This window comes from Cydia fagiglandana, chromosome 21 (genome assembly GCF_963556715.1).
Source record: "Cydia fagiglandana chromosome 21, ilCydFagi1.1, whole genome shotgun sequence".
In the NCBI taxonomy this organism is placed as follows: domain Eukaryota; kingdom Metazoa; phylum Arthropoda; class Insecta; order Lepidoptera; family Tortricidae; genus Cydia; species Cydia fagiglandana.
The window spans coordinates 8,529,439-8,551,958 of record NC_085952.1 but is presented as its reverse complement, the minus strand read 5'-3'; the positions used below and the strand labels follow the sequence as shown (position 1 = coordinate 8,551,958).

Genomic DNA, 22,520 nt, shown 5'->3' with positions numbered 1-22,520 from the left:
GTGTTTTAGGCACCCGGATATAACGAAAAACTTAAAAAAAATTGCAAATCGTTTTATGAACTTTCCGTTGTTTAGTATTATTGGATAAACCGTTTGAAGACGCAAATTTAGAGGCAATTGTGACATCTCTAGGTATATTGGTTACAAAGATATTAATGAATTTATTGTTTTTGGTTTTTATTTTTTTTCTTCCATGTTCTGCCGTAGTAGGAGCCCATATTTGTATGACAGCTTCATTTATACGTCTTCTATCTACACTATTTTTTACAATACCTAATTCCGTGGAAGATTGAATTTAAAGCCAATTAAAATTTTCGGTCAGGGCTGCCACTACCAATATCCGGGTTCAGCCGGATATAATATTAACGCTGTATACACAGTATAGCACTTTTATGGGTGGTAAAAACAAACTTTAATATGTTAATAAAAACCTACACATATGAAATAATAAGTTTTTTTAAGATTTAGTAATTTATTAGCTATAGATAACTTACAAATTCTTCCTCTTTATAATTAGGGTAGATAATATTTACATTTTGGTCGTTAGCTGTATGACAGTCAACTACAAAGAGACGTATACACTTTTGGACCTCATTACCATGCAGTAAGGTGAAACACTGCTGTATATATCTGTTTTTAGTCGGGTCATCATTTTCTACTTCGAGGCTCTCTGCCCCATCTTGCACCTCGTAATAACTGTCGTCTGGACAGAACTCGGATGTTGGTGTTGGGGTTTCCTCCTGAGATTCCTGCGCCTGTGGTGATTGCGGTGCTTTCAATAAAGCTACTGCGGCAGATGGTAGGGGACGTTTTTTAATATATTTTATTCTCTGTGACATCTGTTGTTCGGAAATTACTGGATCTGATGAGACTAGTGCTCTGTGAAACAAATCAGACATTGTTTTTATCCTATCCGATTTCCGAGTATGGTGTTCTCGATCGTGACGCCAATATTTGTTCCGTGACTCTGCTGCTTGCTCGGAAAGCATACCAACTGGAACAGACGAGTTTCGAATGATTGCAGCGCCATGGGCCAAAATTTTATGTATGGTGACTGTCATAGGACACCATTTGTAAGTATTGACATATTTTTGGACTAGTTCTTTACAAAAATTGCCAAACTTCTCTGCGTCTATTGGAAGACCACTCGACAATACAACTAGAACTGTGTGGGGATCGTCCAGAAGCCACTTCTCTAAGCCAAGGATGTTTGCAAATGCTTCACGATGTTTGTCAGACAAAACTGTTCTCGCGGTATTGCCGTCATTAGTAGTGCCACTATTGAAACGTACTGCCCTAAATTTAAATTCCAATTATTAAATGTTTACAAATTAAATTAAATAAAGTTAGGGTCAAGTACGAGTTGGAGTTGCACATTGAGGACCCGTGTCATCGTACACTGTATGACATGGTAAAAATTTTTTAGACCCTTCGTGTGCGAACCCGACTCTCACTTGCCTGATAGGTACTTACTAAATCAGTTCTCGAAGCAGTGGGATCACATTTTCTTCCATATGAAGTCGAAACCAGATATCCCAAAGAAAATGGCGTATAAATAAAAATACCGAAGTGCCAACCCTAGCGGCCGGATAACCCGGATATAGTGTTTCGATGATTACTTGAATGTTTCACGGAATTAGGTCTTGTAAAAAATAGGGTGGATAGAAGACATATAAATGAAGCTGTCATACAAATATGGGCTACTACTACGGCGGAATATGGAAGAAAAAAAATGAAAACCAAAAACATTAAATTCATTAATATCTTTATAACCAATATACCTAGAGAAGTCACAATTGCCACTAAATTTGCGTCTTTGAATGGTTTATCCAATAGCACTAAACAACGGAAAGTTTACAAAATAATTTGCAAATTATTAACGTTTTTCGTAAAATCCGGGGGCCTAAAACACGATCTTCAAAAATTTATTACACAAAAACTATGCAAATGACTAAAATGAAATGAAAAAGACTATGCTAATGAAAAAGACTACTGAATAAACTCGTGTCGGTTTAAAACACTCCCTATAACCACCCACATTTGTATCTAGTTGACGCGTTAGACGACTTACCCGAATTGAATACATTTGTTTTCTACTATGTTGCTATTATTTTTTGACAGGCGCTTACGCGTATACTCAAAAAATGAAATGTATGAAAATTCATTTATGAGACCATTTTTTAAATAAAAAAAGTATTTATTCAGAGGTACGTAACAGGTACATTCATCTGTTATTTAAATTATATCTCAAAATAACAGATATCAGCGGATCCAGGCGTGGTCCGGCTGCAGATTCTACTTCCCAGCCGGACCCCTTTTAAACGCATATATCTGCCAAACTACAGAGGTACGTTCAATTTCCGACGAGGTACGTGAAGTACATTAGAGGTACATTTCGCCATTAAAAACTGAGCGCAATCAGACGAGGTGGTCCGGCTGGGGAGGATCACACTGTTTGACGACCGGTCTGGCCTAGTGGGTAGTGACCCTGCCTATGAAGCCGATGGTCCCGGGTTCGAATCCTGGTAAAGGCATTCATTTGTATTATGATACAGATATTTGTTCCTGAGTCATGGTTGTTTTCCTATGTATTTAAGTATTAAATATATCGTTGTCTGAGTACCCACAGCACAAGCCTTCTTGAGCTTACTGTGGGGCTAAGTCAATTTGTGTAAAAATGTCCTATAATATTTATTTATTTATTTTATGTTGTCAATCATGTCAACAGAGGTCTCGCATTGCTAGCAATAGAGCGTCAGCAGTAGGAACGTGAGGAGTGTAAACAGGGTATAAGAAACAAAGTTACCTGAGTTGGTGTGACGATGACGTCAATGGGAACGTCGTGAGGGCCAAACAGCTCGGCTGGTAAGGTGTCGAACACCTGCAACAAAATTATAACAACTTGAGACCAATTTCATATCGCTAACCTTGAGGTTTAGGCGCTAAGTTAGGCAAATTAGGGCAATGTTTAGTGAAAACCGATCAAATCCCAATAGGACAGAAAGGAAAAGTTTGACGGATTCAGGGACGAATCATGCTATCCCTTTCTAATGTATGGCACTATCCATTTCGGCTATTTAGCGTTGTCAAAATTTAAGTTATTTGTAGTCGTGCACGCAAAAGGACGTCAAGTGGTGCCAACCCTAATAATCGCTCGGAGCAATGCTGAGCCGAATGCACTCACTTTCTTAAAATCCTAATAAGAATTAGTTTCCTCCTTATCTTGGAAGGTCAGATGGCCTGTTAGGAACTTTGCCGAGCTCCCCTAGCGGACCTGAGAAAAAAGCTGTCAATTTACCTGACAATCGTGCACGGTGGTGACGACAATAGTGTTGGGCTTGACTGCCTTCATGTGCATGATGAGCCCGAACTCGAGGTCGCCGTAGCCGCGTCCCTTGCCGATACGGTAGCCCTCTTTGGACACGGCCACCGAACCCATCACCACCAGGTCTAGGGATACGGAGTCTTCAATGCCTGTAAGGAAAATGACCGGTCTCAGTGGGTCTCATAAAAAGCTTAGTCCGGCAAAAGGGAATGAAGTTCAATTGTACTTTCACTGCGAGATAAAATTATAAGTGAGGAGTTCTACAAAATAGTCGCACAGGTCGTCGAAATAGTTCAGTCTCTCAATAAACCATAGAACCGATGGAAGCTGGGGCCAGAAGCTTCTGAGTGGCGACTGCAAATTTGAGTGATCCGGAGAACGCAGCCAATATAGTTAAGATACCACGAAAGGGACCCGGGTATGTCCTTAAACTACGTCCAGGACCCCGGTATGTCCTTAAACCACGTCCAAGACCACCGGTGGACGGGCAGCAGCGTCCCTCAAATTCGGTGTACTCAACTGCGATCGCCAACCTGCCTGCCAAGCGTGGCAATTATATCATTCACCCCCCAAAAAAGGGGGAGGCTTATGTTCAGCAGTGGACGTCTTATGGTTGAGATGATGATGATGACCAGGAAATTGTGGATAAGGGCAGTATAGGTGCATTTGTGGAGATCCGCGGGGGGAAGACTAAGACTAATAGTAAACATGTTTAAGATATGACAATGATATTGATGATGAATCAAAATTACCTCTATTTCCATTTGTAAAATGGTTGCATGCGACCAAAAATTATATTCTCTTAAACTTACCGATACTCTTGCCATAAGTCTCCATCCCGTTACGCGACACGGCCTTTTTAAAGGCCGCTGGGCCGGTCTCGCCTTCCGGCAGCTCTAAGCGGTTGAGGAACCCAGTCTGTAGGCGGGGAACCGGCACGTAGAGGGTTTTCTTTTGTTCCAAGCACAGGACTCTGTGGAGAAAAAGAAATTACGTATGCGGCAAAGGGATTGTATTTAGGGAATGCTCCCGGTACTGAGTTTGTATGGCGAGAACCGGGAATTCCCGCTTCCGGTTCTGTATTTGTAAAGAAAACCGGTAGTACCGAGAGCACTCCCAGCAAGAGAGCAATTGTATTGGGCAAAAAATTATCGACATCATGGACATACTATACTCTATCCCTCTTATTCATAAACGTTTACTAAAGTTAACAAGCCGATAATAATCGTTTGTCCCTTTCCATCATATCAATAACAACAAACGATTATTATCGGCTTGTTAACTTTAGTAAACGTTTATGAATAAGGGGGTATATATTTAGGTATTTAAATAAAAGTAAACAAAATCCCCCGCCCAACTGCGCAGCGACGCCATTTTCCATAGCGCTGACGCCGACGCTAGTGTGGGGTGGTCTTTAGTATATTCCTTTATATATATTGTGTAGTATGCCTTTACGTACGCGCGCGCAGCGCACGTTAAGAATACGTACTCAGAATATTTCAAATACACATCTAGTCGAGCGTGTAGCGTCACATGTGAAACGAGTCTAGTCCACTTTTGGATGAAACTTAAATACAGGCAAAAATAACTGCTACCATTCCTACTTATTTTAACAATGTTGCATCCTTTAAACGAGGATTTCTTGTATATCTAAATATATTTCGGGGATCTCTGAAACGGCTCTAACGATTTATATGAAATTTGCTATATGGGGGTCTTCGGGGGCGAAAAATCGATCTAGCTAGGTCTTATCTCCGGGAATACGCGCATTTTTTTAGTTTTATGTTTTCGGAGCAAAGCTCGGGGACCCAGATATTACTATAAATACGAGAATATAACTCCGTTTGACGGTCGACGCCCACAGCAGCGTTCCTCAAATTCGGTGTACTCGACTGCGATCGCCAACCCGCCTGCCAAAAGTGGCGATTATGGCATTCACCCCCCAAAAGGGGGAGGCCTATGTTCAGCAGTGGACGCCTTATGGCTGACTCCGTTTGCCTGACCATCTCTCTGTAAACTGCTGAACCGATTTAAGTGCCGATTTGGTAAAGACTGTAAGGAGATCGTTTTGAGTGTTGAAGAAGGACGTAACGTAAGATAATGACGATAGTAATACCATGGAAAGTCATTGTGTGCAGGTGATGGTGGGGACAGAAGATAAAATAAGTAAATAAACCCAAAATGCCTGTAAGTGGTATATCTCAGTATCGTTAAGATTCGTGAATGTTTTCTGATAATGATAAGGCATGATCTTATCAGTCATTGAACCAGTAAATTGTTGGCACTTGCTGAATGTGATTTGATTACCTACATATAGTGTCATAGTTGCCATACTAATTTGAGAGATTTATAGACTTGTGAACTGATTAATTTATAAAATACTGACTAAAATGAATGATGGACTGATGTCTAGGGAAATTAAAGATGTACGGATTATATTTAAACATGATTTAAAGTTTAAACTAACGACCTGCCCCGGCTTCGCACGGGTTTAACAAAACCTTAACAAATTACACACCTTTTCCTTTTTCAAGAATCACACTCTATTGATAGGTGAAAACCTCATGAAATTCCGTTCAGTAGGTAGGCTTTGAGTTTACCCGCGAACATACACATACACACAGACAGACGCGGCGGGGGACTTTGTTTTATCTCTCTCACAGCCCTAACAGCAACCAGATACAACCCCCCCCCCCCCCCTCCCTCAGGTAAAAAAGTTTGAAGACCCCTGGCATAGACATAGAGCACTGATAATTTTTTTATTATTATAACGGACCGAAAAATCGTGAATCGACAGAAGACAAACAAATAGACTTTAATTGCTCAGAACTGTTAGATAAGTCAGAGTAAATAGGAGTAAACACATTTTATAAATCAGTTTCACATTCATAAATTACTATTTGTACAGACGCCATCAGATATATCGGAGCAGCCAAGGCGCTCACAAATATTTGAACACGCCTCTATTGTCAAAGCGTTAGAGTGCGTGTTCAGATTTTGTGAACACCTTGGCCGCTCCGATATATCTGATGGCGACTGTATTTAAGAAAATAAGTACGATACGCAAAACGAAGGTTGATTGATTGAACGCCCAGATTTGACACACACGACTGCTGTTGCTATCGACAACTAGGGTTGCCAGATGGTCGGGATTCGGCGGGATTCTCCCGATTTTTAGCATGTGTCCCCGATTCCCGACAAAGTGTAAACTGTCCCGAAAAACAGCTTCACGTTATAAAACAACTATTTCAAGTTCCGAACTGTCGTCGAGCAAGCGAGCTGACGTACAGCCATATTCGAACAATGAGCTACGTCAAATACTAGATATTGAAACGATATGGAATAGATATGTCATGTCAGTGTCAAACAAGTGTCAAAAGTGACGTTTTTGTTTGAAGAAATGTCAATTTTGACACTTGTTTGACACTGACATATCTATTCCATATCGTTTCAATGTCTAGTATTTGACGTATCTCATTGTTCGAATACGGCTGGTAGTGCCAATAATGTAAAATATCGTTGTTTTTAATACAATTACTTTAATTCGAATGAATTTTTTTCCCGATTTAGGTCAAAATCTCGAAAAATTGATATTGTTTCCCGATAATAGCGCCTTTCGATCTGGCAACCCTATCGACAACAGTTATGCCTTATGCCTGTCTAAATGGTAAATACGCTGAAATTGCTTGCTAGTTTTGTACGTAAGTGGACCTTATGCCTTTTGTAATAAGGTCCACCGATGTACGGTTAGAAATGTCACTGTTTGTACCATAACAAATACTAAGTTATTAGACAGGCATATTACTGATTAATATATTATGTTACTAACTTAAGAAGACTCTAACAAGTCTAATATATCTGTAAAAAAAAAACAGAAAAACGAGAGAAAAATTATAGCAGAGCCCTTTTTAGATTGGAGACATCATCATCTTCCATGTACTGTCAGCAGCAGGAGTTGCTAAGCGGGCGAGGTGTTCAAAATTATCTTGACACGCTCTTGTAATCTCTTAGAAACAACCATTTTGGTTCTCAAGTTAAATAGGAACATTAGTCATGTCATAAAAAATACCCGTTAACGAATAATAATATTAATGACAATGAATCGGTCAATTGTGTACAGTAAATAAAAAAAAATATATAGAATCAATAAAAAAATCAAGGAGAAACTACTTTGACACAGTATAAGCACAGCAAGTTAGTAAACATTGTTATCTGTATGAAATAGGTAAGCATTTTAATTGTGCCGATGTTTAAAAATAAACTTTAATATCAATGTAACAAAGTATGTTATTGTGATTTTGAATGAAACATCATACTTGACTTTGGGTTATCAGAACGATTATGAGACGTGGGACGTGGGTCAATCAGATGCATTCGAGTATCGGTCATATTGATAACGCAAATACATATATGTATAATTGGATATAAATAATCTGGTCAGCCACAAGATATAAGCGAATAATCAATCGATCAATATTTTATATTTGTAAAACAGGTACATAGGTGTTACAATTAATTACTTAGTAAGCCTAATTTATATATTGCGGCTACCATGACTTTGACACTGACATATTCGCTAACCTCTGTCAACTAGCTCGCATCTCGCTCGCGCTATAATGCCAGTACGAGCGATATGCATAGAAAGTAAGTTACACACACGATAGCTAGGTCAGTGTCAAGCTCGTGGTAATAGTACTAGGCTAGACTACATATTTGGCGTTGTAAACAACATACCTATATGACAATTATGTAATGTAGATGTACCATTCCATAAAAAATATTTTAACGTTATTTCACAATTTATAGAAAAATATGTTAAAAATTTATAACACAAACTAAATATTTTCAATTTAACATCAGAAGGGCTATTTGCCACCATATTTGACTATTTAATAACAGTAACGTTATCGTGTTCAAATTCTAGTCCGTTACATCTAGTGCGTCTGTACTTCGTTTTTATGTAACGCGTTATAAAATAGGTGTTCTGTGCATGGAATGCATTACCCAAGTTATTGGTCACGGCTTGGCTAACGTACATTGCGATTCATAATGTGTACTAACAGTTATTGATCATTGATGGACCTTAATGTCTTTGTAATAGGGTTTAGGAACAGTCAACTATGAGGACGATGGTACAGATAACTTTACTGAGACTATAGTTCGTTTTTTTTAGCATTAGAAATAAGGTAAACAATCTAGATGTGTCTTTTAATTGAAAAACACATTTTAAAAATAACTTACGGCAAATATGTAACATTTATGAATCTAATACGATCATTTATATTCTTCTGCTTTCTTAAGTAATAGTTACTGATTTTTTAAAAAGCGTTTTTGAATTAAAAGACTTGTCAAAATCGCTTACCTTCTTCCAAGTTCTTTCTAATGCTAAAAAAAACGAACTATAGTATAGGTTCGGTCTACGAATATTATTACTTGATAGGCGTTCAAAGATCAAGTTATACCAGAGAAGAGTAGAAACAAAATTATTTATGAATGAAATGCAGTAATCGCAGAACAATAATATGAAGTGAAACCGCGATACGATATTTAATTATAATTAATTTGTTACGATTTTCAAGGTAAAAATGTAAGAATAGTTTCAATACATTATCAATAATGATCACATTTTGAAAGTTATATTGGATCAAGCAGTGGGGGATTTGCAGTTTTTGCCGCCCTAGGCCCCAGGCCCTGTAGCCGCCCCTTTCTTCTTAGCTCTTCAGGCGGTCTAGCATAAGTTGTGTTCTCACGCGCGAGTCCATACTTGAAGTCGCGCTAGAGGTATGGATGAAGATTTTTCAAACTTTCAATCAATAAAAGTTCCGTAATGTTTAGTTTTATTTACAGAAACTTTCAACAGTGTTTTATTAACGTTCCTGGGTTAAGATCAAATAATCGTATTCATCCAAAACTGAACAGATCCAATTTTTCACTTTCTCTCGTAGGACCTTGAACTTCTAACTGGCAAATTGGCAAGGTAATGAATGCTATGTTGTGTCAAAACTATTCTTACACCTTACAAACTACAGTTCATTGACATTTACTGTCATAGTGCCAAAAACGAGAAATCCGCACCATGTGTTACGTCTATTGGGCGTATCATTTTGAATACGAAGTTAGGTTAATGAAACAGAATACCAGGATTTGTCAACTGTGATAACTGATAACCTTATAACAGTAGCGAATGATTTTTATTGAAGTGAAAACTTCTTTAGCGGCGCTGTGCACTTTTTGTGATATGGAAAAAAATTTAAACTCGCGAGAGCGTAAGACGTAAGACGCTTCGTAAGACGGACACGTGACCTGATCGAAAAACTGTTACAATGTCATTGAGTTTTCACTTCTGCCGGCACTCCCGGAGTGCAACCCGTTGTTTTTTTGATCACTGCTGTTACTGGCGTAGTCTCAAGACGAAAGTGGAGGGCCCGTTTGCGTGATCCGAGTAGCTAACTCCAAATATCTAAAAACTATCAATACAAAACGCACAAACTTTCTATTAGGACGTATTTATTATTTTATTATAATTATGTTTACTTAGTTACCCCTACTCCACACCGCCAAAGACAGAATCAGATGGAGAAAGATCATAAGAAAGTGATGCAAAAGGGAGGTCACGACCCTCAATATTGAGGAATACGACGCAGGGAGGAGTTTGCCCCTACTTTGTTCAAAGCCGAAAAAGGGTACACTTTCGACATACGAGTATACACTAAACGAACATCCATAGTAGACAAAAAAGGAGCGCCCCAAGCGCAAACCAGAACCACAGAATAAATAATAGTAGTACAGAAGATTCACTCTAACAAAACGCGTCTGTTACGATTAGGACAGATATGCACCGCTAGGTGGCGACAGCGCCATGCACGGCTTATGGCTAGCTTGCAAAATTGGTGTGGGACGGATATACTTGTAGCTACCTGTTGCAAAGCGACGAAATCGCGGAGTGAGCCACGCCTGCCAGAACGCAGTGGCAAGGCGCGATAATCACGAAGGAAAGAAGTGTATGTTGTAAGTTGTTACAATTGTTACCACTGGTAACAACTTTGTGGTAACGAGTGGGAATAATCCCGGTATACTAGTCCTAGGTATCCCGGTAATAGGTCGGTGTAATCTCCTAGTGCCGCCATACTTTGAGGCGGAAGGGTATTATCAACTGTAACTTCACTGACCTGACGGGTTCCTGCGGCTTATCAGGATTGACCTTGACAGTGTTGGCATTCTTGAAGATGTCCAACTCTGCCAGCTTGGCGGCGGCCTCGGGGGCCCCCTTGAAGTTGGGTATGCGGTTGTAGACAGGCCGGGGAAACATGGCGAGGCCGTTGCTCTCCAAGTGCCGCCATACTTTAAGCCGGAAGGATTGCTTGGTGATCTCTTCTGGGACGGGCTTGGCTGGAACAAGAGTGATGGTGAGGTTTTTGTCGAATATTATTAATACCAAATTAACTAGTCATTAGTAGACTTTATACTATTCGGCATAAGGACTAGTTTGTGTCAACGATGCTATAATTGGGTGAATCAACAATTTCTTGACACGAGTTGCCATGGTTACGGTCTCCTGGGTCACTATTAAAATACTAGTTATTTCGTATTTAAATGAACCAAACTTGTTTTTTTTTTTGGTAGTTATAAAGCCTTTCCATAATGGGACATCTACTAAGCACGTTTGTTGAACATGTACCAGCAGCTCTTCTAACAAACTGCTACTATTGTCTCCTGGCTGATGGGACAGAATAACAACAAGAAATAGTTGATCGACTCAATTACAAGATTAATTTTAACGAGGTTATGAAGCTAAGCAAGTATGCAACACGAAGCGTTTTTTCTGCGAATTTCAGCGTCATTGTTTTCACCACAATTGTCATCTAAGTAGTAATGAAAGGACAATGCCTATTTTGAAATTACCTCGGGGTCGGTATAACATTTTGTAGGTTCTGTACCCGTACTATAAACGGAACCCCTTTTACCGAGCTTATACCAAGTGATTTTGTTTTTAGGACCTCACAGTAAACGAGGTCTAGCATTTAACTATATCTTTTTGTTTCAATATTTACTCAAAAATGACAGTGAAGTTGCCACTTGCCATTATCTTTTGTAACAACTTCCTATTTTGTCACTAAAAAAGGTGTTCCGAGTATTACGCAAGTATGCATTATGATTTTATAGAAAAACAGTCGTTAAGAAAGTTCAATGAACTATAACAGTAACAATGGTAACAACTACTGATCCTATTGTATTTTTATTTTACAATAACGAACAAACCAACCAAATTTAATGAATTGTCGTCCGTGATATTTTTAGAACTTGAGTAATTTTAAAATTATTCATTGTTAGTAGGTATGTCTCACAACAGTTTAATTTCGATTTTAGAGAGCTCAAGAAAATGACTTATATTGACATAATATATGTTTTATGTTGTAGGTAAACTGACAACAAAGCAGATTAAGAAGGTAGCTTCACATTTTACCATAGGTATTCATGTTTAGTCCTATCCTGTAGTCTGTATCTTTCTCAAGAAAACCGGCCAAGTGCGAGTCGGACTCGCGTTTCTAGGGTTCCGTACATAAGTCCGACTCAGGCTTGACTGCACATTTGTAATAGGTTTTCCTGTTATCTATAGGTAAAGAACTATCTTATGTATTTTTTTCAAAATTTTAGTCCCAATGTTTCGGAGATAAAGGGGGGGAATTGTCATTTTTTGGCTATTTTCTTAAGTAACTTCAAACCTATGTATTTTAAAATTATAAAAAAAGAAACATGTCTATATTAGGGTCACTAAAATAGCCTGTGACAGACGGACAGACAGACAGACGCACGAGTGATCCTATAACGCTACGTCTTACGTAGGCGAACAACGCGCGAACGCGGCGCGGCGCGGCGCGGCGAAATCAATCCTTTGATGCCCATAGAAGTGTCCTACGTAAGCGATCTCGTTGCGAACGCGGTGCGGCGCGATTTGCACGCGAATGTCAGGCGGCGCGGCGCGGCGCGGCGCGGCGGCGGCCGCTTTCGCCGCGCCGCGCCGCGCCGCGTTCGCGCGTTGTTCGCCTACGTAAGACGTAGCGTAAGGGTTCCGTTTTTTCCTTTTGAGGTACGGAACCCTAAAAAACACGACACGTTGTGACAGGAGGGGAATCACAAACTTTGTGACGCTCGGAGTAAATATCTATGGAGCGGCCATTAACAGGCGTTCCCCTCTGCAAAAAGATCGCGGCCGCCGGTCAAGGAGGTTATATAAAACTAGTTGCCACACGTCATACGCCATTCAGCAAACGTCAGTCTAAGCGGAATGATAGGAGCCGAAAATGCCGAATTGCAGCGTTTTCTCGTGCAAAATGAGATCGGAAACGTCTAGTCTACAAAAAGAACACGTTTCTTATCATATTTAAGTACTATTTCATCTAAATATTATCAAATAGTGCATTAACTTTGCAAATAACTAAAAAACATTGTCAATCTGACAGTGATACCAGTGATATGATATTAGATCTAAATTAGGGTAATTCTAAAGAAGACTTTCTAAATATTAATTAGGTACGAGTAGAATTTCTAATAGGAAATATTATGCGAAACTCTGCGTAGGGGGCGCGACTACCACAATCCATCACAATCTGGGGGTCCGCCGCGGAACAAGAAAATTTAAATTTCGTTATCTAACCTCTCTATCACTATTGCATATTTGAGCGATAAAGAGAAAAGAGAAAATTTACTAGCTAGCTTAGTGCTACACTCTGGCGGCAGAACATTGCAGTAATATGCCCTATTTGATATGCTTTTTGTTATATTATAATTTATGTCACACATTATTTTTATATAACACCTTAGTTTCATATCAACCTAATCTATTTAATCAAATTAATAGATCTATAAGAATAAAGAAAAGGGGGACGGGGATCAAAAAGTAGTCGAAAACATCTCGCGTGATTTGTGCACAACCCCTAAATAATGTAAAATTACCGATAGACTATTTTTTGAAAATTAATTTTTCCTTTAGTTTCTACATAATATATAGCTGGTCAAGCAGATCTTGTCAGTAGAAAAAGGCGGCATATTTGAAAAATGTAGGCGGGAAGGGATATCGTCCCATAGAAAATTAGAATTTCGCGCCTTTTTTACTGACAATGTTTGCTTGACCAGCTATACAGTGTGTTTTTTTTAAGTGGGACAGTATGGGGAAATCCTAAAGTATAAGAGATACAGGGAAACTGTCTTAGGAAACATTAGGTACTTTTTTGTGAAAAAAAAAATGGTATAGTCAAAATTTTGGTCAAGTGTGAGTTGTCCCTAAAAATGATTAATTTTGATGAAATTTTTTTTTGACGCACATCTACTCAGTTTCATGAGGGGATCATTTTATTGTATGGGAAGAAAAAAATCGGGACAGCAGAAGTTAGGTAAATTTAATAAAATAATTTTACATTAAAGTAAATGTTCAAAGTGGCCTCCCTCTTGTCGAATGCAGGCACGAGCGCGTTTCAGAACACCTCTGGTAGCTTTAGACAAGGCGTTGTGATGTATGTTGTTCAAATGATAATGCACTGCGTCTTTTAACTCTTGTACCGAGTTGTAAGTATCTGCATAAATTCGACCTTTAAGGTACCACCAAATGAAAAAATCCAACGGTGTTAAATCGGGTGAACGTGGTGGCCATTTAATAGGGCCATTTGTGCCCATCCAGCGATCAAGAAAATGTTCATTTAAAAACTGTTTCGTAGCGATACTATTGTGGGCAGGGGCGCCGTCTTGTTGGTAGATGATATTATTCAAATTATTTAATGGAATTGCCATATCTACTAAATCCACAGCCATGTTTAATATTTCCTGATATTTTTGACTATTCAATGTTCCATGGTAAATTTTAATGGCAAAGATTTTATTATCTAATATTGCACACCAACAATTAAAGGAAAAGCGGACCTGGTTATGGGTTGCCGTAGTTCGGAAGGGGTTTGTACGTGCCCAAAAATGATTATTTTTTCTATTGTACATGCCATTGTTTGAAAAATTGCATTCATCTGTCCAAATAATCCGGCTTGGAAAAGACGGGTTTCTAATCGAGCATGCTACAAACCACTGGCAAAATGCTAATCTCCGGTCAGTGTCTCCTGGAAGCAATGCTTGTACAAGATGACCTTCTATGTAACACTTGTACTTGTAAGCCTTCAATACCTTTCGTACTGTAGATTTATGCACACCGATAGTGTTAGCAGCTTCCCTCAATGAGGCTTTTGGGTAGGCTTCAAAATATCCTAAGATTGCGATAGTTGTAACAGTTAGCGATCGAGCGCGCCAGCGACCGGTTATGTGTTATTGTTAACTTACACGTTTAACTGCATAATTAATTTGTGTCATTGAAATCTAAGCCGTATTTGCGACCTGTTACGGTTGAGTCCAAAATGTCTTCGTGTAATAAGTGCGGTGATAATTTTGTTGGTGAGGGTGATGTACCGTGCTCCTGTTGCGGAGGATACTATCACTATAGGTGCTCCGGAATGCTCGAAAACACTTATAAGAGGATGACTGCAGAGAAGAAATCCAATTGGAGGTGCATCCCATGCCGTCAGTCAGATAACAATGACTCGCTGTCTGAACTTGTGAAGGAGTTCAAAGGTTTTAAGGTGCAAATGCAAAATGTGCAAAGCGGGCTTGATCAAGCAAATCAGGGAATTGCCAATCTCGAGGGGAAGTTCGACTTGATTGAAAATCGATTAGAGGATTTCGATGTGCGGCTTACCCTCACAGAGAGTAAAGTTGACCGCCTCCCATCTATTGAAGCCAATCTGAAGCAGCTGGAGGCTGAGTTTGTTACTTTAAAGGCGAATGAACGTGACAGAGACCAGTTTTGCCGGCTGAACAATGTCGAAATTAGTGGCGTTCCTCAAAAAGATAACGAAAATTTAATGTCGATTTTAAATAATATATGTTTGAAGGTTGGTTTTGGTCTGCTTGAAACTGATGTCGACTCAATACATCGCGTTCGCCGTTTCCCTTTATCCGTGGGTAGCGGCAACCGCGCGGACCCCAGGCCCCCGGCGATCATCGTGCGTTTCTGCCAGCGACGTCGCAAGGACGAGCTGGTGGCTGCCGCGCGCGCGCGCCGTGGCCTCACCAGCGCCGATGCCGGTCTCCCGGGCCCGGCGGTTCCTGTCTACGTGAACGAACATCTCACGGCTGTAAACAAGATACTACTTAGGCAAGCCCGCGATAGGAAAGCAGAGTTGAATTACAGTTACCTATGGGTTAAGCAGTGCAAAATACACATGCGAAAGAGTGATAGCTCTAAAGTTTATGTCGTAACTAGCGAAGCTGACCTAAAGAAATTAAAATGACTATTAAAGTTTGATAACTGGCATAACAATAACTTTCGTTATAGATTTTCAATGTTAGTGTTGATATGTGTACTTAAAAGTAATTACGTAAGTCGTGTTCGTGTACTAGACCATTTGTTAGATTGTAAACCCTATGGGAAGGATAATAGTTCAGAATTTCACAGGATCTCATTTCTAGTTTTAATACCTGAATTGACTCGTCTGAATAAAAATAATAAAGTAATATTATCGTATAATTGTAGTAATTTATTCTTCTATAATAGATAATAGCATCTCAATCTATTATCAGAACGTTAGGGGATTGCGAACAAAGTCACATTCTTTTTTATCTAGCATAATTAACTCGAGCTATGACCTCATTTGCTTATCTGAAACATGGCTGAACCCTGACTTTTATAGTAGTGAGTATTTTGATAGCAGGTATGAGGTGTATAGACGGGATCGAGCGGGGCGAACCGCACAGCGCGGAGGAGGCGTGCTTGTGGCGGTGCGGCGCGGTCTCGGTGTGTCGCGCCGGGACGAGTGGTGCGCGGCGCAGCGGCACGAGGAGCTGTGGCTCACCGTGGAGCCGCGGGCCTGCGCCGGCGCCGCGCCCCACTCCCCGCGCGCCTCGCCCCGCCAGCCGGCCGACCGACCGCGGGCGCATGGGCCGCTCTTGCATATTGCTTGTGTATACTTTCCACATAATGACAGTCATATGAATTCTCTGCGTTGCTTTTTTGATAATGCTGCTAGGATAATGAATACCTACCCAGATGATATTTTCGTTTTAGTAGGTGATTTTAACGTATCTTATGCCTCATGGTCCCCGTGTGAGGTTTCAAATCGCCTCAATATTGAGACTAATGGAGATCCAACAGCTATAGTTCTTTCCGATTTCGTCGCTCTAACTGGTGTTAGCCAATATAACAATTGTTCTAATATAAATGGACGTGTGTTGGATTTAGTAATGGCCAATGTAGATTGCACGGTTGGTGCCTGCTCGTCACCGCTTACGCAAGAGGATCCGCAGCACAAAGCGTTGAATATTTCACTAGCGCTAAACTTAATGAGTTATTTGCCGCGCTTACTGCCCAATCAATGTACTAGGCCGATTTTTTACCGCGGCAACTATGACCTTATCCGCAAGGAATTATCTGAGACCGATTGGTCGTGTATGAATAACATGAATGTTGAGGAGTCAGTTACGTATTTTTATTCGGTTCTTAGAACACTTATTCTCAGGCATGTTCCACATAAAAGCGTTAGTAGTAATACTGGATACCCTCCTTGGTTTTCTCGTGCACTAATAAAAGTTCGCAAACAAAAACTATCTGTCCATAAAAGGTGGAAAATATATGGTAATCCCCTGGATAGGGCGGAGTTTAATTTACTGAGAAAAAGAGAACACAAATTAGCCACCGAGTGCTATAACAATTTTATTTCGTTGGCTGAGGATAGAATACACAGTGATCCTACTTATTTTTGGTCGTTTATGAAGTCAAAATTCCCTAGTAATTGTGTACCCGACCAAATGTCTTACCTTGGGGAAGTTTCTAAAGACGGTAACATAATTAGTAATTTTTTTAATAGATATTTTAACTCTGTGTTTGTTACTGATTCTTCTACCTTACCCGATTATTTGCATGTAGCTAATGACTCCTTGATTGATCTTAATACCGTTGAAATCTCCGAGGATTGCGTTTTTAAGTTTTTAGAGAAAGTAGATATTAAGAAGGGTAGTGGTGCCGATTTGATCCATCCCCTTTTCATCAAAATGTGCGCCCGTGAATTGACAGTGCCTTTAACTCGAATCTTTATTAAGTCCTTTTCTCATGGTCAGTTTCCCTCTTCTTGGAAAAAAGCCTTGATAACACCAATTTACAAAAGTGGTGATGCGAACCTAGTCACTAATTACAGGCCCATTAGTAAATTGAACATATTTGCTAAAATCTTTGAGAAGATCGTTTACAACAAGATTACTTCTGCTTTCTCTCAGCACATTGCCCCTAGCCAACACGGTTTTTGTCAAGGTCGTAGCGTGGATACAAATCTCCTGACCTTTACCGATTTTATTATCAATAGGATATCTTCTGGCTGTCAGGTGGACGTCGTGTATACCGATTTTTCGAAATGTTTTGACAAAATTAACCATAATAATTTAATCAAGAAACTCTTTGAGCTCGGTATACACGGCGACCTCCTTAGATGGATAAAGTCTTACCTGTCAAATCGCAGTCAGGCGGTTGCCTTGAAGGGTTATACTTCTTGCTTTCTTCCTATACCTTCCGGAGTACCCCAAGGATCACATCTTGGTCCCTTACTATTTATCTTATATGTCAATGACATGGCAACCTGTTTTCGAAACTCTGAGCACCTCGTCTATGCAGATGACACTAAAATCTACAAAGCTGTGTCATCGGAAGCAGATTGTCGTGCATTACAGCATGATTTGGATAACTTTTCCCTCTATTGTTCAGATAATCATCTTTTCTTGAATAATGAAAAATGTTTCATAATCAGCTTTAATCGTAAAAATGATCCGTTAATTTTCAATTACACCTTAGCTGGGAAAAATATAGCCCGGGTATCTTCCATTAGGGACTTAGGTGTTACTTTAGACTCACAATTAAATTTTAGTTTACATATTGATAATATATGTAAGCGGGCTTATAAGAAGTTAGGGATGATTCTCAGGATCGGACAGCCTTTTAGGCGCCCTAATACTTATAAACTATTATTCTACTCCTTTGTTAGGAGTATACTTGAATTTGGTTGTGTTGTGTGGACACCTCAGTATCAAGTTCATATTGATCGCCTGGAAAGGATCCAAAATATTTTTCTAAAATCTCTCTGTTACAGAACGGGCAATTATTTCGAACGTACTTCGTTAGCAGCGAGGCATTTTTGTGTTCCTTCCCTTTATAAACGAAGACACTATTTAGATGTAATGTTCTTATTTAAAATTCTTAATGGAATAATAAAATGTCCGAATCTCTTAGAATTAGTCACTTTTAGTTGTCCGCACCTCCCCCTACGTTCCAGATCTCTATTTCATATCAGCTTTGCTCGTAAGAATTACTCTCGGCACACTTTTTTCAGACGAGTCCCTAGTTATGTTAATAGGCACTTACATGACATTGATCCTTTTCACTCTTCCTTGTCTAGTCTCAAAATTGAACTTAAGCGTAAATTGTTTTAGTTTTAAGTATTAAAAATCGTTTTAAATGACAAAATGTATAAATGTAACTTTCAGATTGTCCTACCTACCAACTAGTAAAATAAATTGATGACAACTTATCCGATAATACTAAAATAGATATTGATCTTGAACTTATTTACCAATTTTCTACTTACCTACCCTACTATAATCTAAAACAATATTGATTTTGTTTGGAAGACTGGTAAATACAGTTTAAGTAGATATGGCTCATAATTACAATTTTATTTTTTCTTTCTGCGGTTATTATGTATGTTAACATTATATACCTACTCATTAATGAACCTCCAGGTCTGTTTCTTAAGTATGTTACGTACACTACATTGTACTAAAAATCCATTTGTATTATGTGACTGTTTGTGTTCTAAATAAAAAAAAAAAAAAAAAAAAGTTGTAAATTCATTTATTACTGTGGCTCGTCTCTTCCGTTTTAATTTAAAACAGCCTCCCTTTCTTAAATTTTTCACCAGTTTGTCAAAAATTTTGCGGTCCGGTTGATCGCGGTCCGGATAACGTTCCCGATACCACTGTAACGCATTCACAGAGCTACGATAATTTACAAAATACGCTTCAATTAAATCTACTTTATGCGAGTTTGGTAATTCCATGACGAAAACTTAACATAATGTTAACTTTAAACAATGAAATATCAAGTAAAATACTGTTTGTTTCAAGAAGTTCCAAATTTAAAATTTGTTTTTTTTTTAAAATTAGATTTGTAAGGTAAGGCTCGCGTAAGAATATCTTAAAGTATTTTAATCCTTTTTAAACCAAATAAAGTGTTCCAAATTCAAATGTAAAACTGGAATAGGCAATATTTTTTAAATAAAAACCTTGCAGTGGGCAGTGGTTTTCAATTTACACGGGTTGTAAAAATGAAAACGATTTTCTTAAATTTGACTAACTTCTGCTGTCCCGATTTTTTTCTTCCCATACAATAAAATGATCCCCTCATGAAACTGAGTAGATGTGCGTCAAAAAAAAATTTCATCAAAATTAATCATTTTTAGGGACAACTCACACTTGACCAAAATTTTGACTATACCATTTTTTTTTTCACAAAAAAGTACCTAATGTTTCCTAAGACAGTTTCCCTGTATCTCTTATACTTTGGGATTTCCCCATACTGTCCCACTTAAAAAAAACACACTGTATATTTTTATTTAAAATGTCAAATATTTTATTAATTTAAGGTATTTACGGCTGTCACTTTCCATAAATAGGCACTTTTAATTTATTACTCTGGTATCACCGTACCAATATTAGTGATGGGACACCATAAAAACCAATATCGGTAAAATCGATATAAACATAATGAATAATATACAGATGGTCATGATGCCTAGCAAACACCAGCCATATCGTACAAACCTCAAGGTGTGATATTCCTAGGCAGATGATGATCTGCCTAGTGACCACCAGCCATATCGTGCTAACTTCAAGGTGTGATATTCCTAAGCAGATCATGAAACGCCGGCATGTCATGATCTGACTAGTGACCACCAGCCATACCGTTCAAACCTCAACATTTAGGCATATCGAATAAGTAGGATGTCCTAAATTTTAGCAAATGATAACCATTGAAATGGCTTGACAGCCTACTTGTAGTACGTGTTTGGGTAGCGTATGATTTTAGTACCTACCTAGTACCTACGCATTCTGCTCCAAATGCCACATAGAATGCAGCACTAGCAGTGGCAAAAAATGCAAAAGGCAGATTATTAAATGGCGGCGTTTCATGATATGCCTAGGATTATCTCGATATGCCCGATTTTACGATCTACCGCCGATATATATACTAATTATCCCCTACTCAATATCCCTTAAATGACATCCTATGGCCGCGTTCCATCTCTGTCATCAGATCTGTATGCTCGATAGTATATTGCATTGCTTTCAGAAGTAAACCAACACGTAAAATATTAACTAATGAACTGATAATAAAAAATCATTCTATATCAGCTTGCAAGATTCGCCCTAAACAAATTGACAAAACTATTAGAAATAACATCTAAACAATACAAAAATTTAAAGTTAGTAAAATACTGGTACAAAGACTTGATATTGTATTATTATTATAATTGATAAAAGCAGAAATTAAAATTCATTGTCAATTTTATCGACAATATTATCGACGCGTCCCTCGCACTATCTAGGTTTACTTAGAACTGACGTCATCTCGTTCACGGACAGGGTTGTCTGTGTTTGTTCTTGTACTTGTGTGAATATAGTTTTTGCTAGTGTTTGATAATTTTGTCGTGTGCGTGTGTAGCGACGTATGCTAAAAATGCATTAGTGTTAACATTATTTGTGTGCGTTACCTCGTCCCCCGCGCCAAAAACGACAGAATTTTTCAGATAGAAATTAGTGCGCGTCTCTACTCCATAGATATTTACTCCGAGTTGTGACGTCACTTTAACTTATTTAATTAAGTAGGTAGCTGTACAGTTAAATAACAAATTTTTGTAACGATAATCATTGTTGTTTCGTTTAATTTTCTTTCCTAATCAGTTTTGGGTTATAAAATGACTATAATTTCTTTTTTCAGAAATATTTTGATAAAATATGAATAGGTAAAACCTACTTAATTCGATTTGTTGATTTCGTTAGAAAAAATGTGACGTCACACCAGGGGGGAGGGGTTGCCAAATGTGACCAAGTGTGACAATGAGGGGGGGCAGGGAGGGGTCAAAAAAACAGAGAAATTCGTGTGATGTAATTAAGGTATGACCCCCTTTAAGAAATTCCCTTTATGTTCATGCGCATGTGATATTAAATGTAAATTATTATGTCATCACACTGGTTGAATTTGCCGCCGCTATTCAAGGTGATTACACCTACCGTAGTAACTCAACACTTGTGTACACAACCTTACATTACATACATGTCATACAAACACATGGTCTGCTTGCCACTGTATTTACTTAGTGAGTGATTATGGATTATGTTAAGTTCTGTTAGAACAATACAGAATTAGTGGGACTGAAAACTGTGATAATTTAGGAGCATTCCATGAAATTGTCTACCGTTTGTCCCGTACAAACGCGAATTTTCTGAAGATTTGCAGGTATAAGAGTTTCCTTTTCTATGACAAATTGTCAAAAATATGCACAGAAAAATAATCGCCTGCTTTAAATGCCGAAAAAAAATCGCAACACAGGAAATAAAATGCGTTTGTACGGGACAGCCCGTGGAATGCTCCTTTAACTGTTCTAGTAATGTAATAATCCTTTATTTCAGACAGTAAATTGCATTATTTATCTACAGTTCTTGCGTATTCTTTTTTTTTTCCTGTCTGTGTGCCATTTATTGGCAAAAGGCCTCCTCCAACCTTCTCCATTCCTCTCTATCCTTGGCAACTCTCGTCCATGCGGTTCCTGCTGTGACTTTGATGTCGCCCACCCATCTTCTAAATGGTTCATTATCGAATTTGACCATTTTTCTTTGCCTCTAATCGTATGTCCTGACCATTACCATTTTAACTTTTTTATTGTATTTGTGACATCTTTTGTTTTGGTGATCTTCTTTATGGATTTTATTCTTATTTTATCCGAACTGTTCTAGTACAATTTATTTATTAATGGGAGACCGAGCTATGCTTGGAAAACATATAAAAACTCAAAAATGCGCGTTTTCCCAGAGATAAGACCTAGCTACATCGATTAAGAGC

At 38.7% G+C, this 22,520-nt stretch overlaps 2 protein-coding genes across 2 annotated transcripts in view; one reads left to right on the top strand and one right to left on the bottom strand.

Annotated features, from left to right (window-relative positions):
• The window catches only part of LOC134675381 (protein piccolo), a 59,488-nt gene that overhangs the window by 34,935 nt on the left and 2,033 nt on the right, over positions 1–22,520 (bottom strand). Inside the window, exons 3-6 of the mRNA XM_063533593.1 lie at positions 10,495–10,714; positions 4,138–4,298; positions 3,299–3,474; positions 2,807–2,881 (exon numbers count right to left, since the gene is read on the bottom strand). Coding sequence (XP_063389663.1) covers positions 2,807–2,881; positions 3,299–3,474; positions 4,138–4,298; positions 10,495–10,714 — 632 coding nt within the window. The remainder of the gene's footprint in view (positions 1–2,806; positions 2,882–3,298; positions 3,475–4,137; positions 4,299–10,494; positions 10,715–22,520) is intronic.
• On the top strand, positions 14,593–16,475 carry LOC134675140 (uncharacterized). Its single transcript, XM_063533301.1, has one exon. It carries the CDS (start codon positions 14,719–14,721, stop codon positions 15,649–15,651), a length of 933 nt encoding a protein of 310 aa, XP_063389371.1. The 5' UTR covers positions 14,593–14,718; the 3' UTR covers positions 15,652–16,475.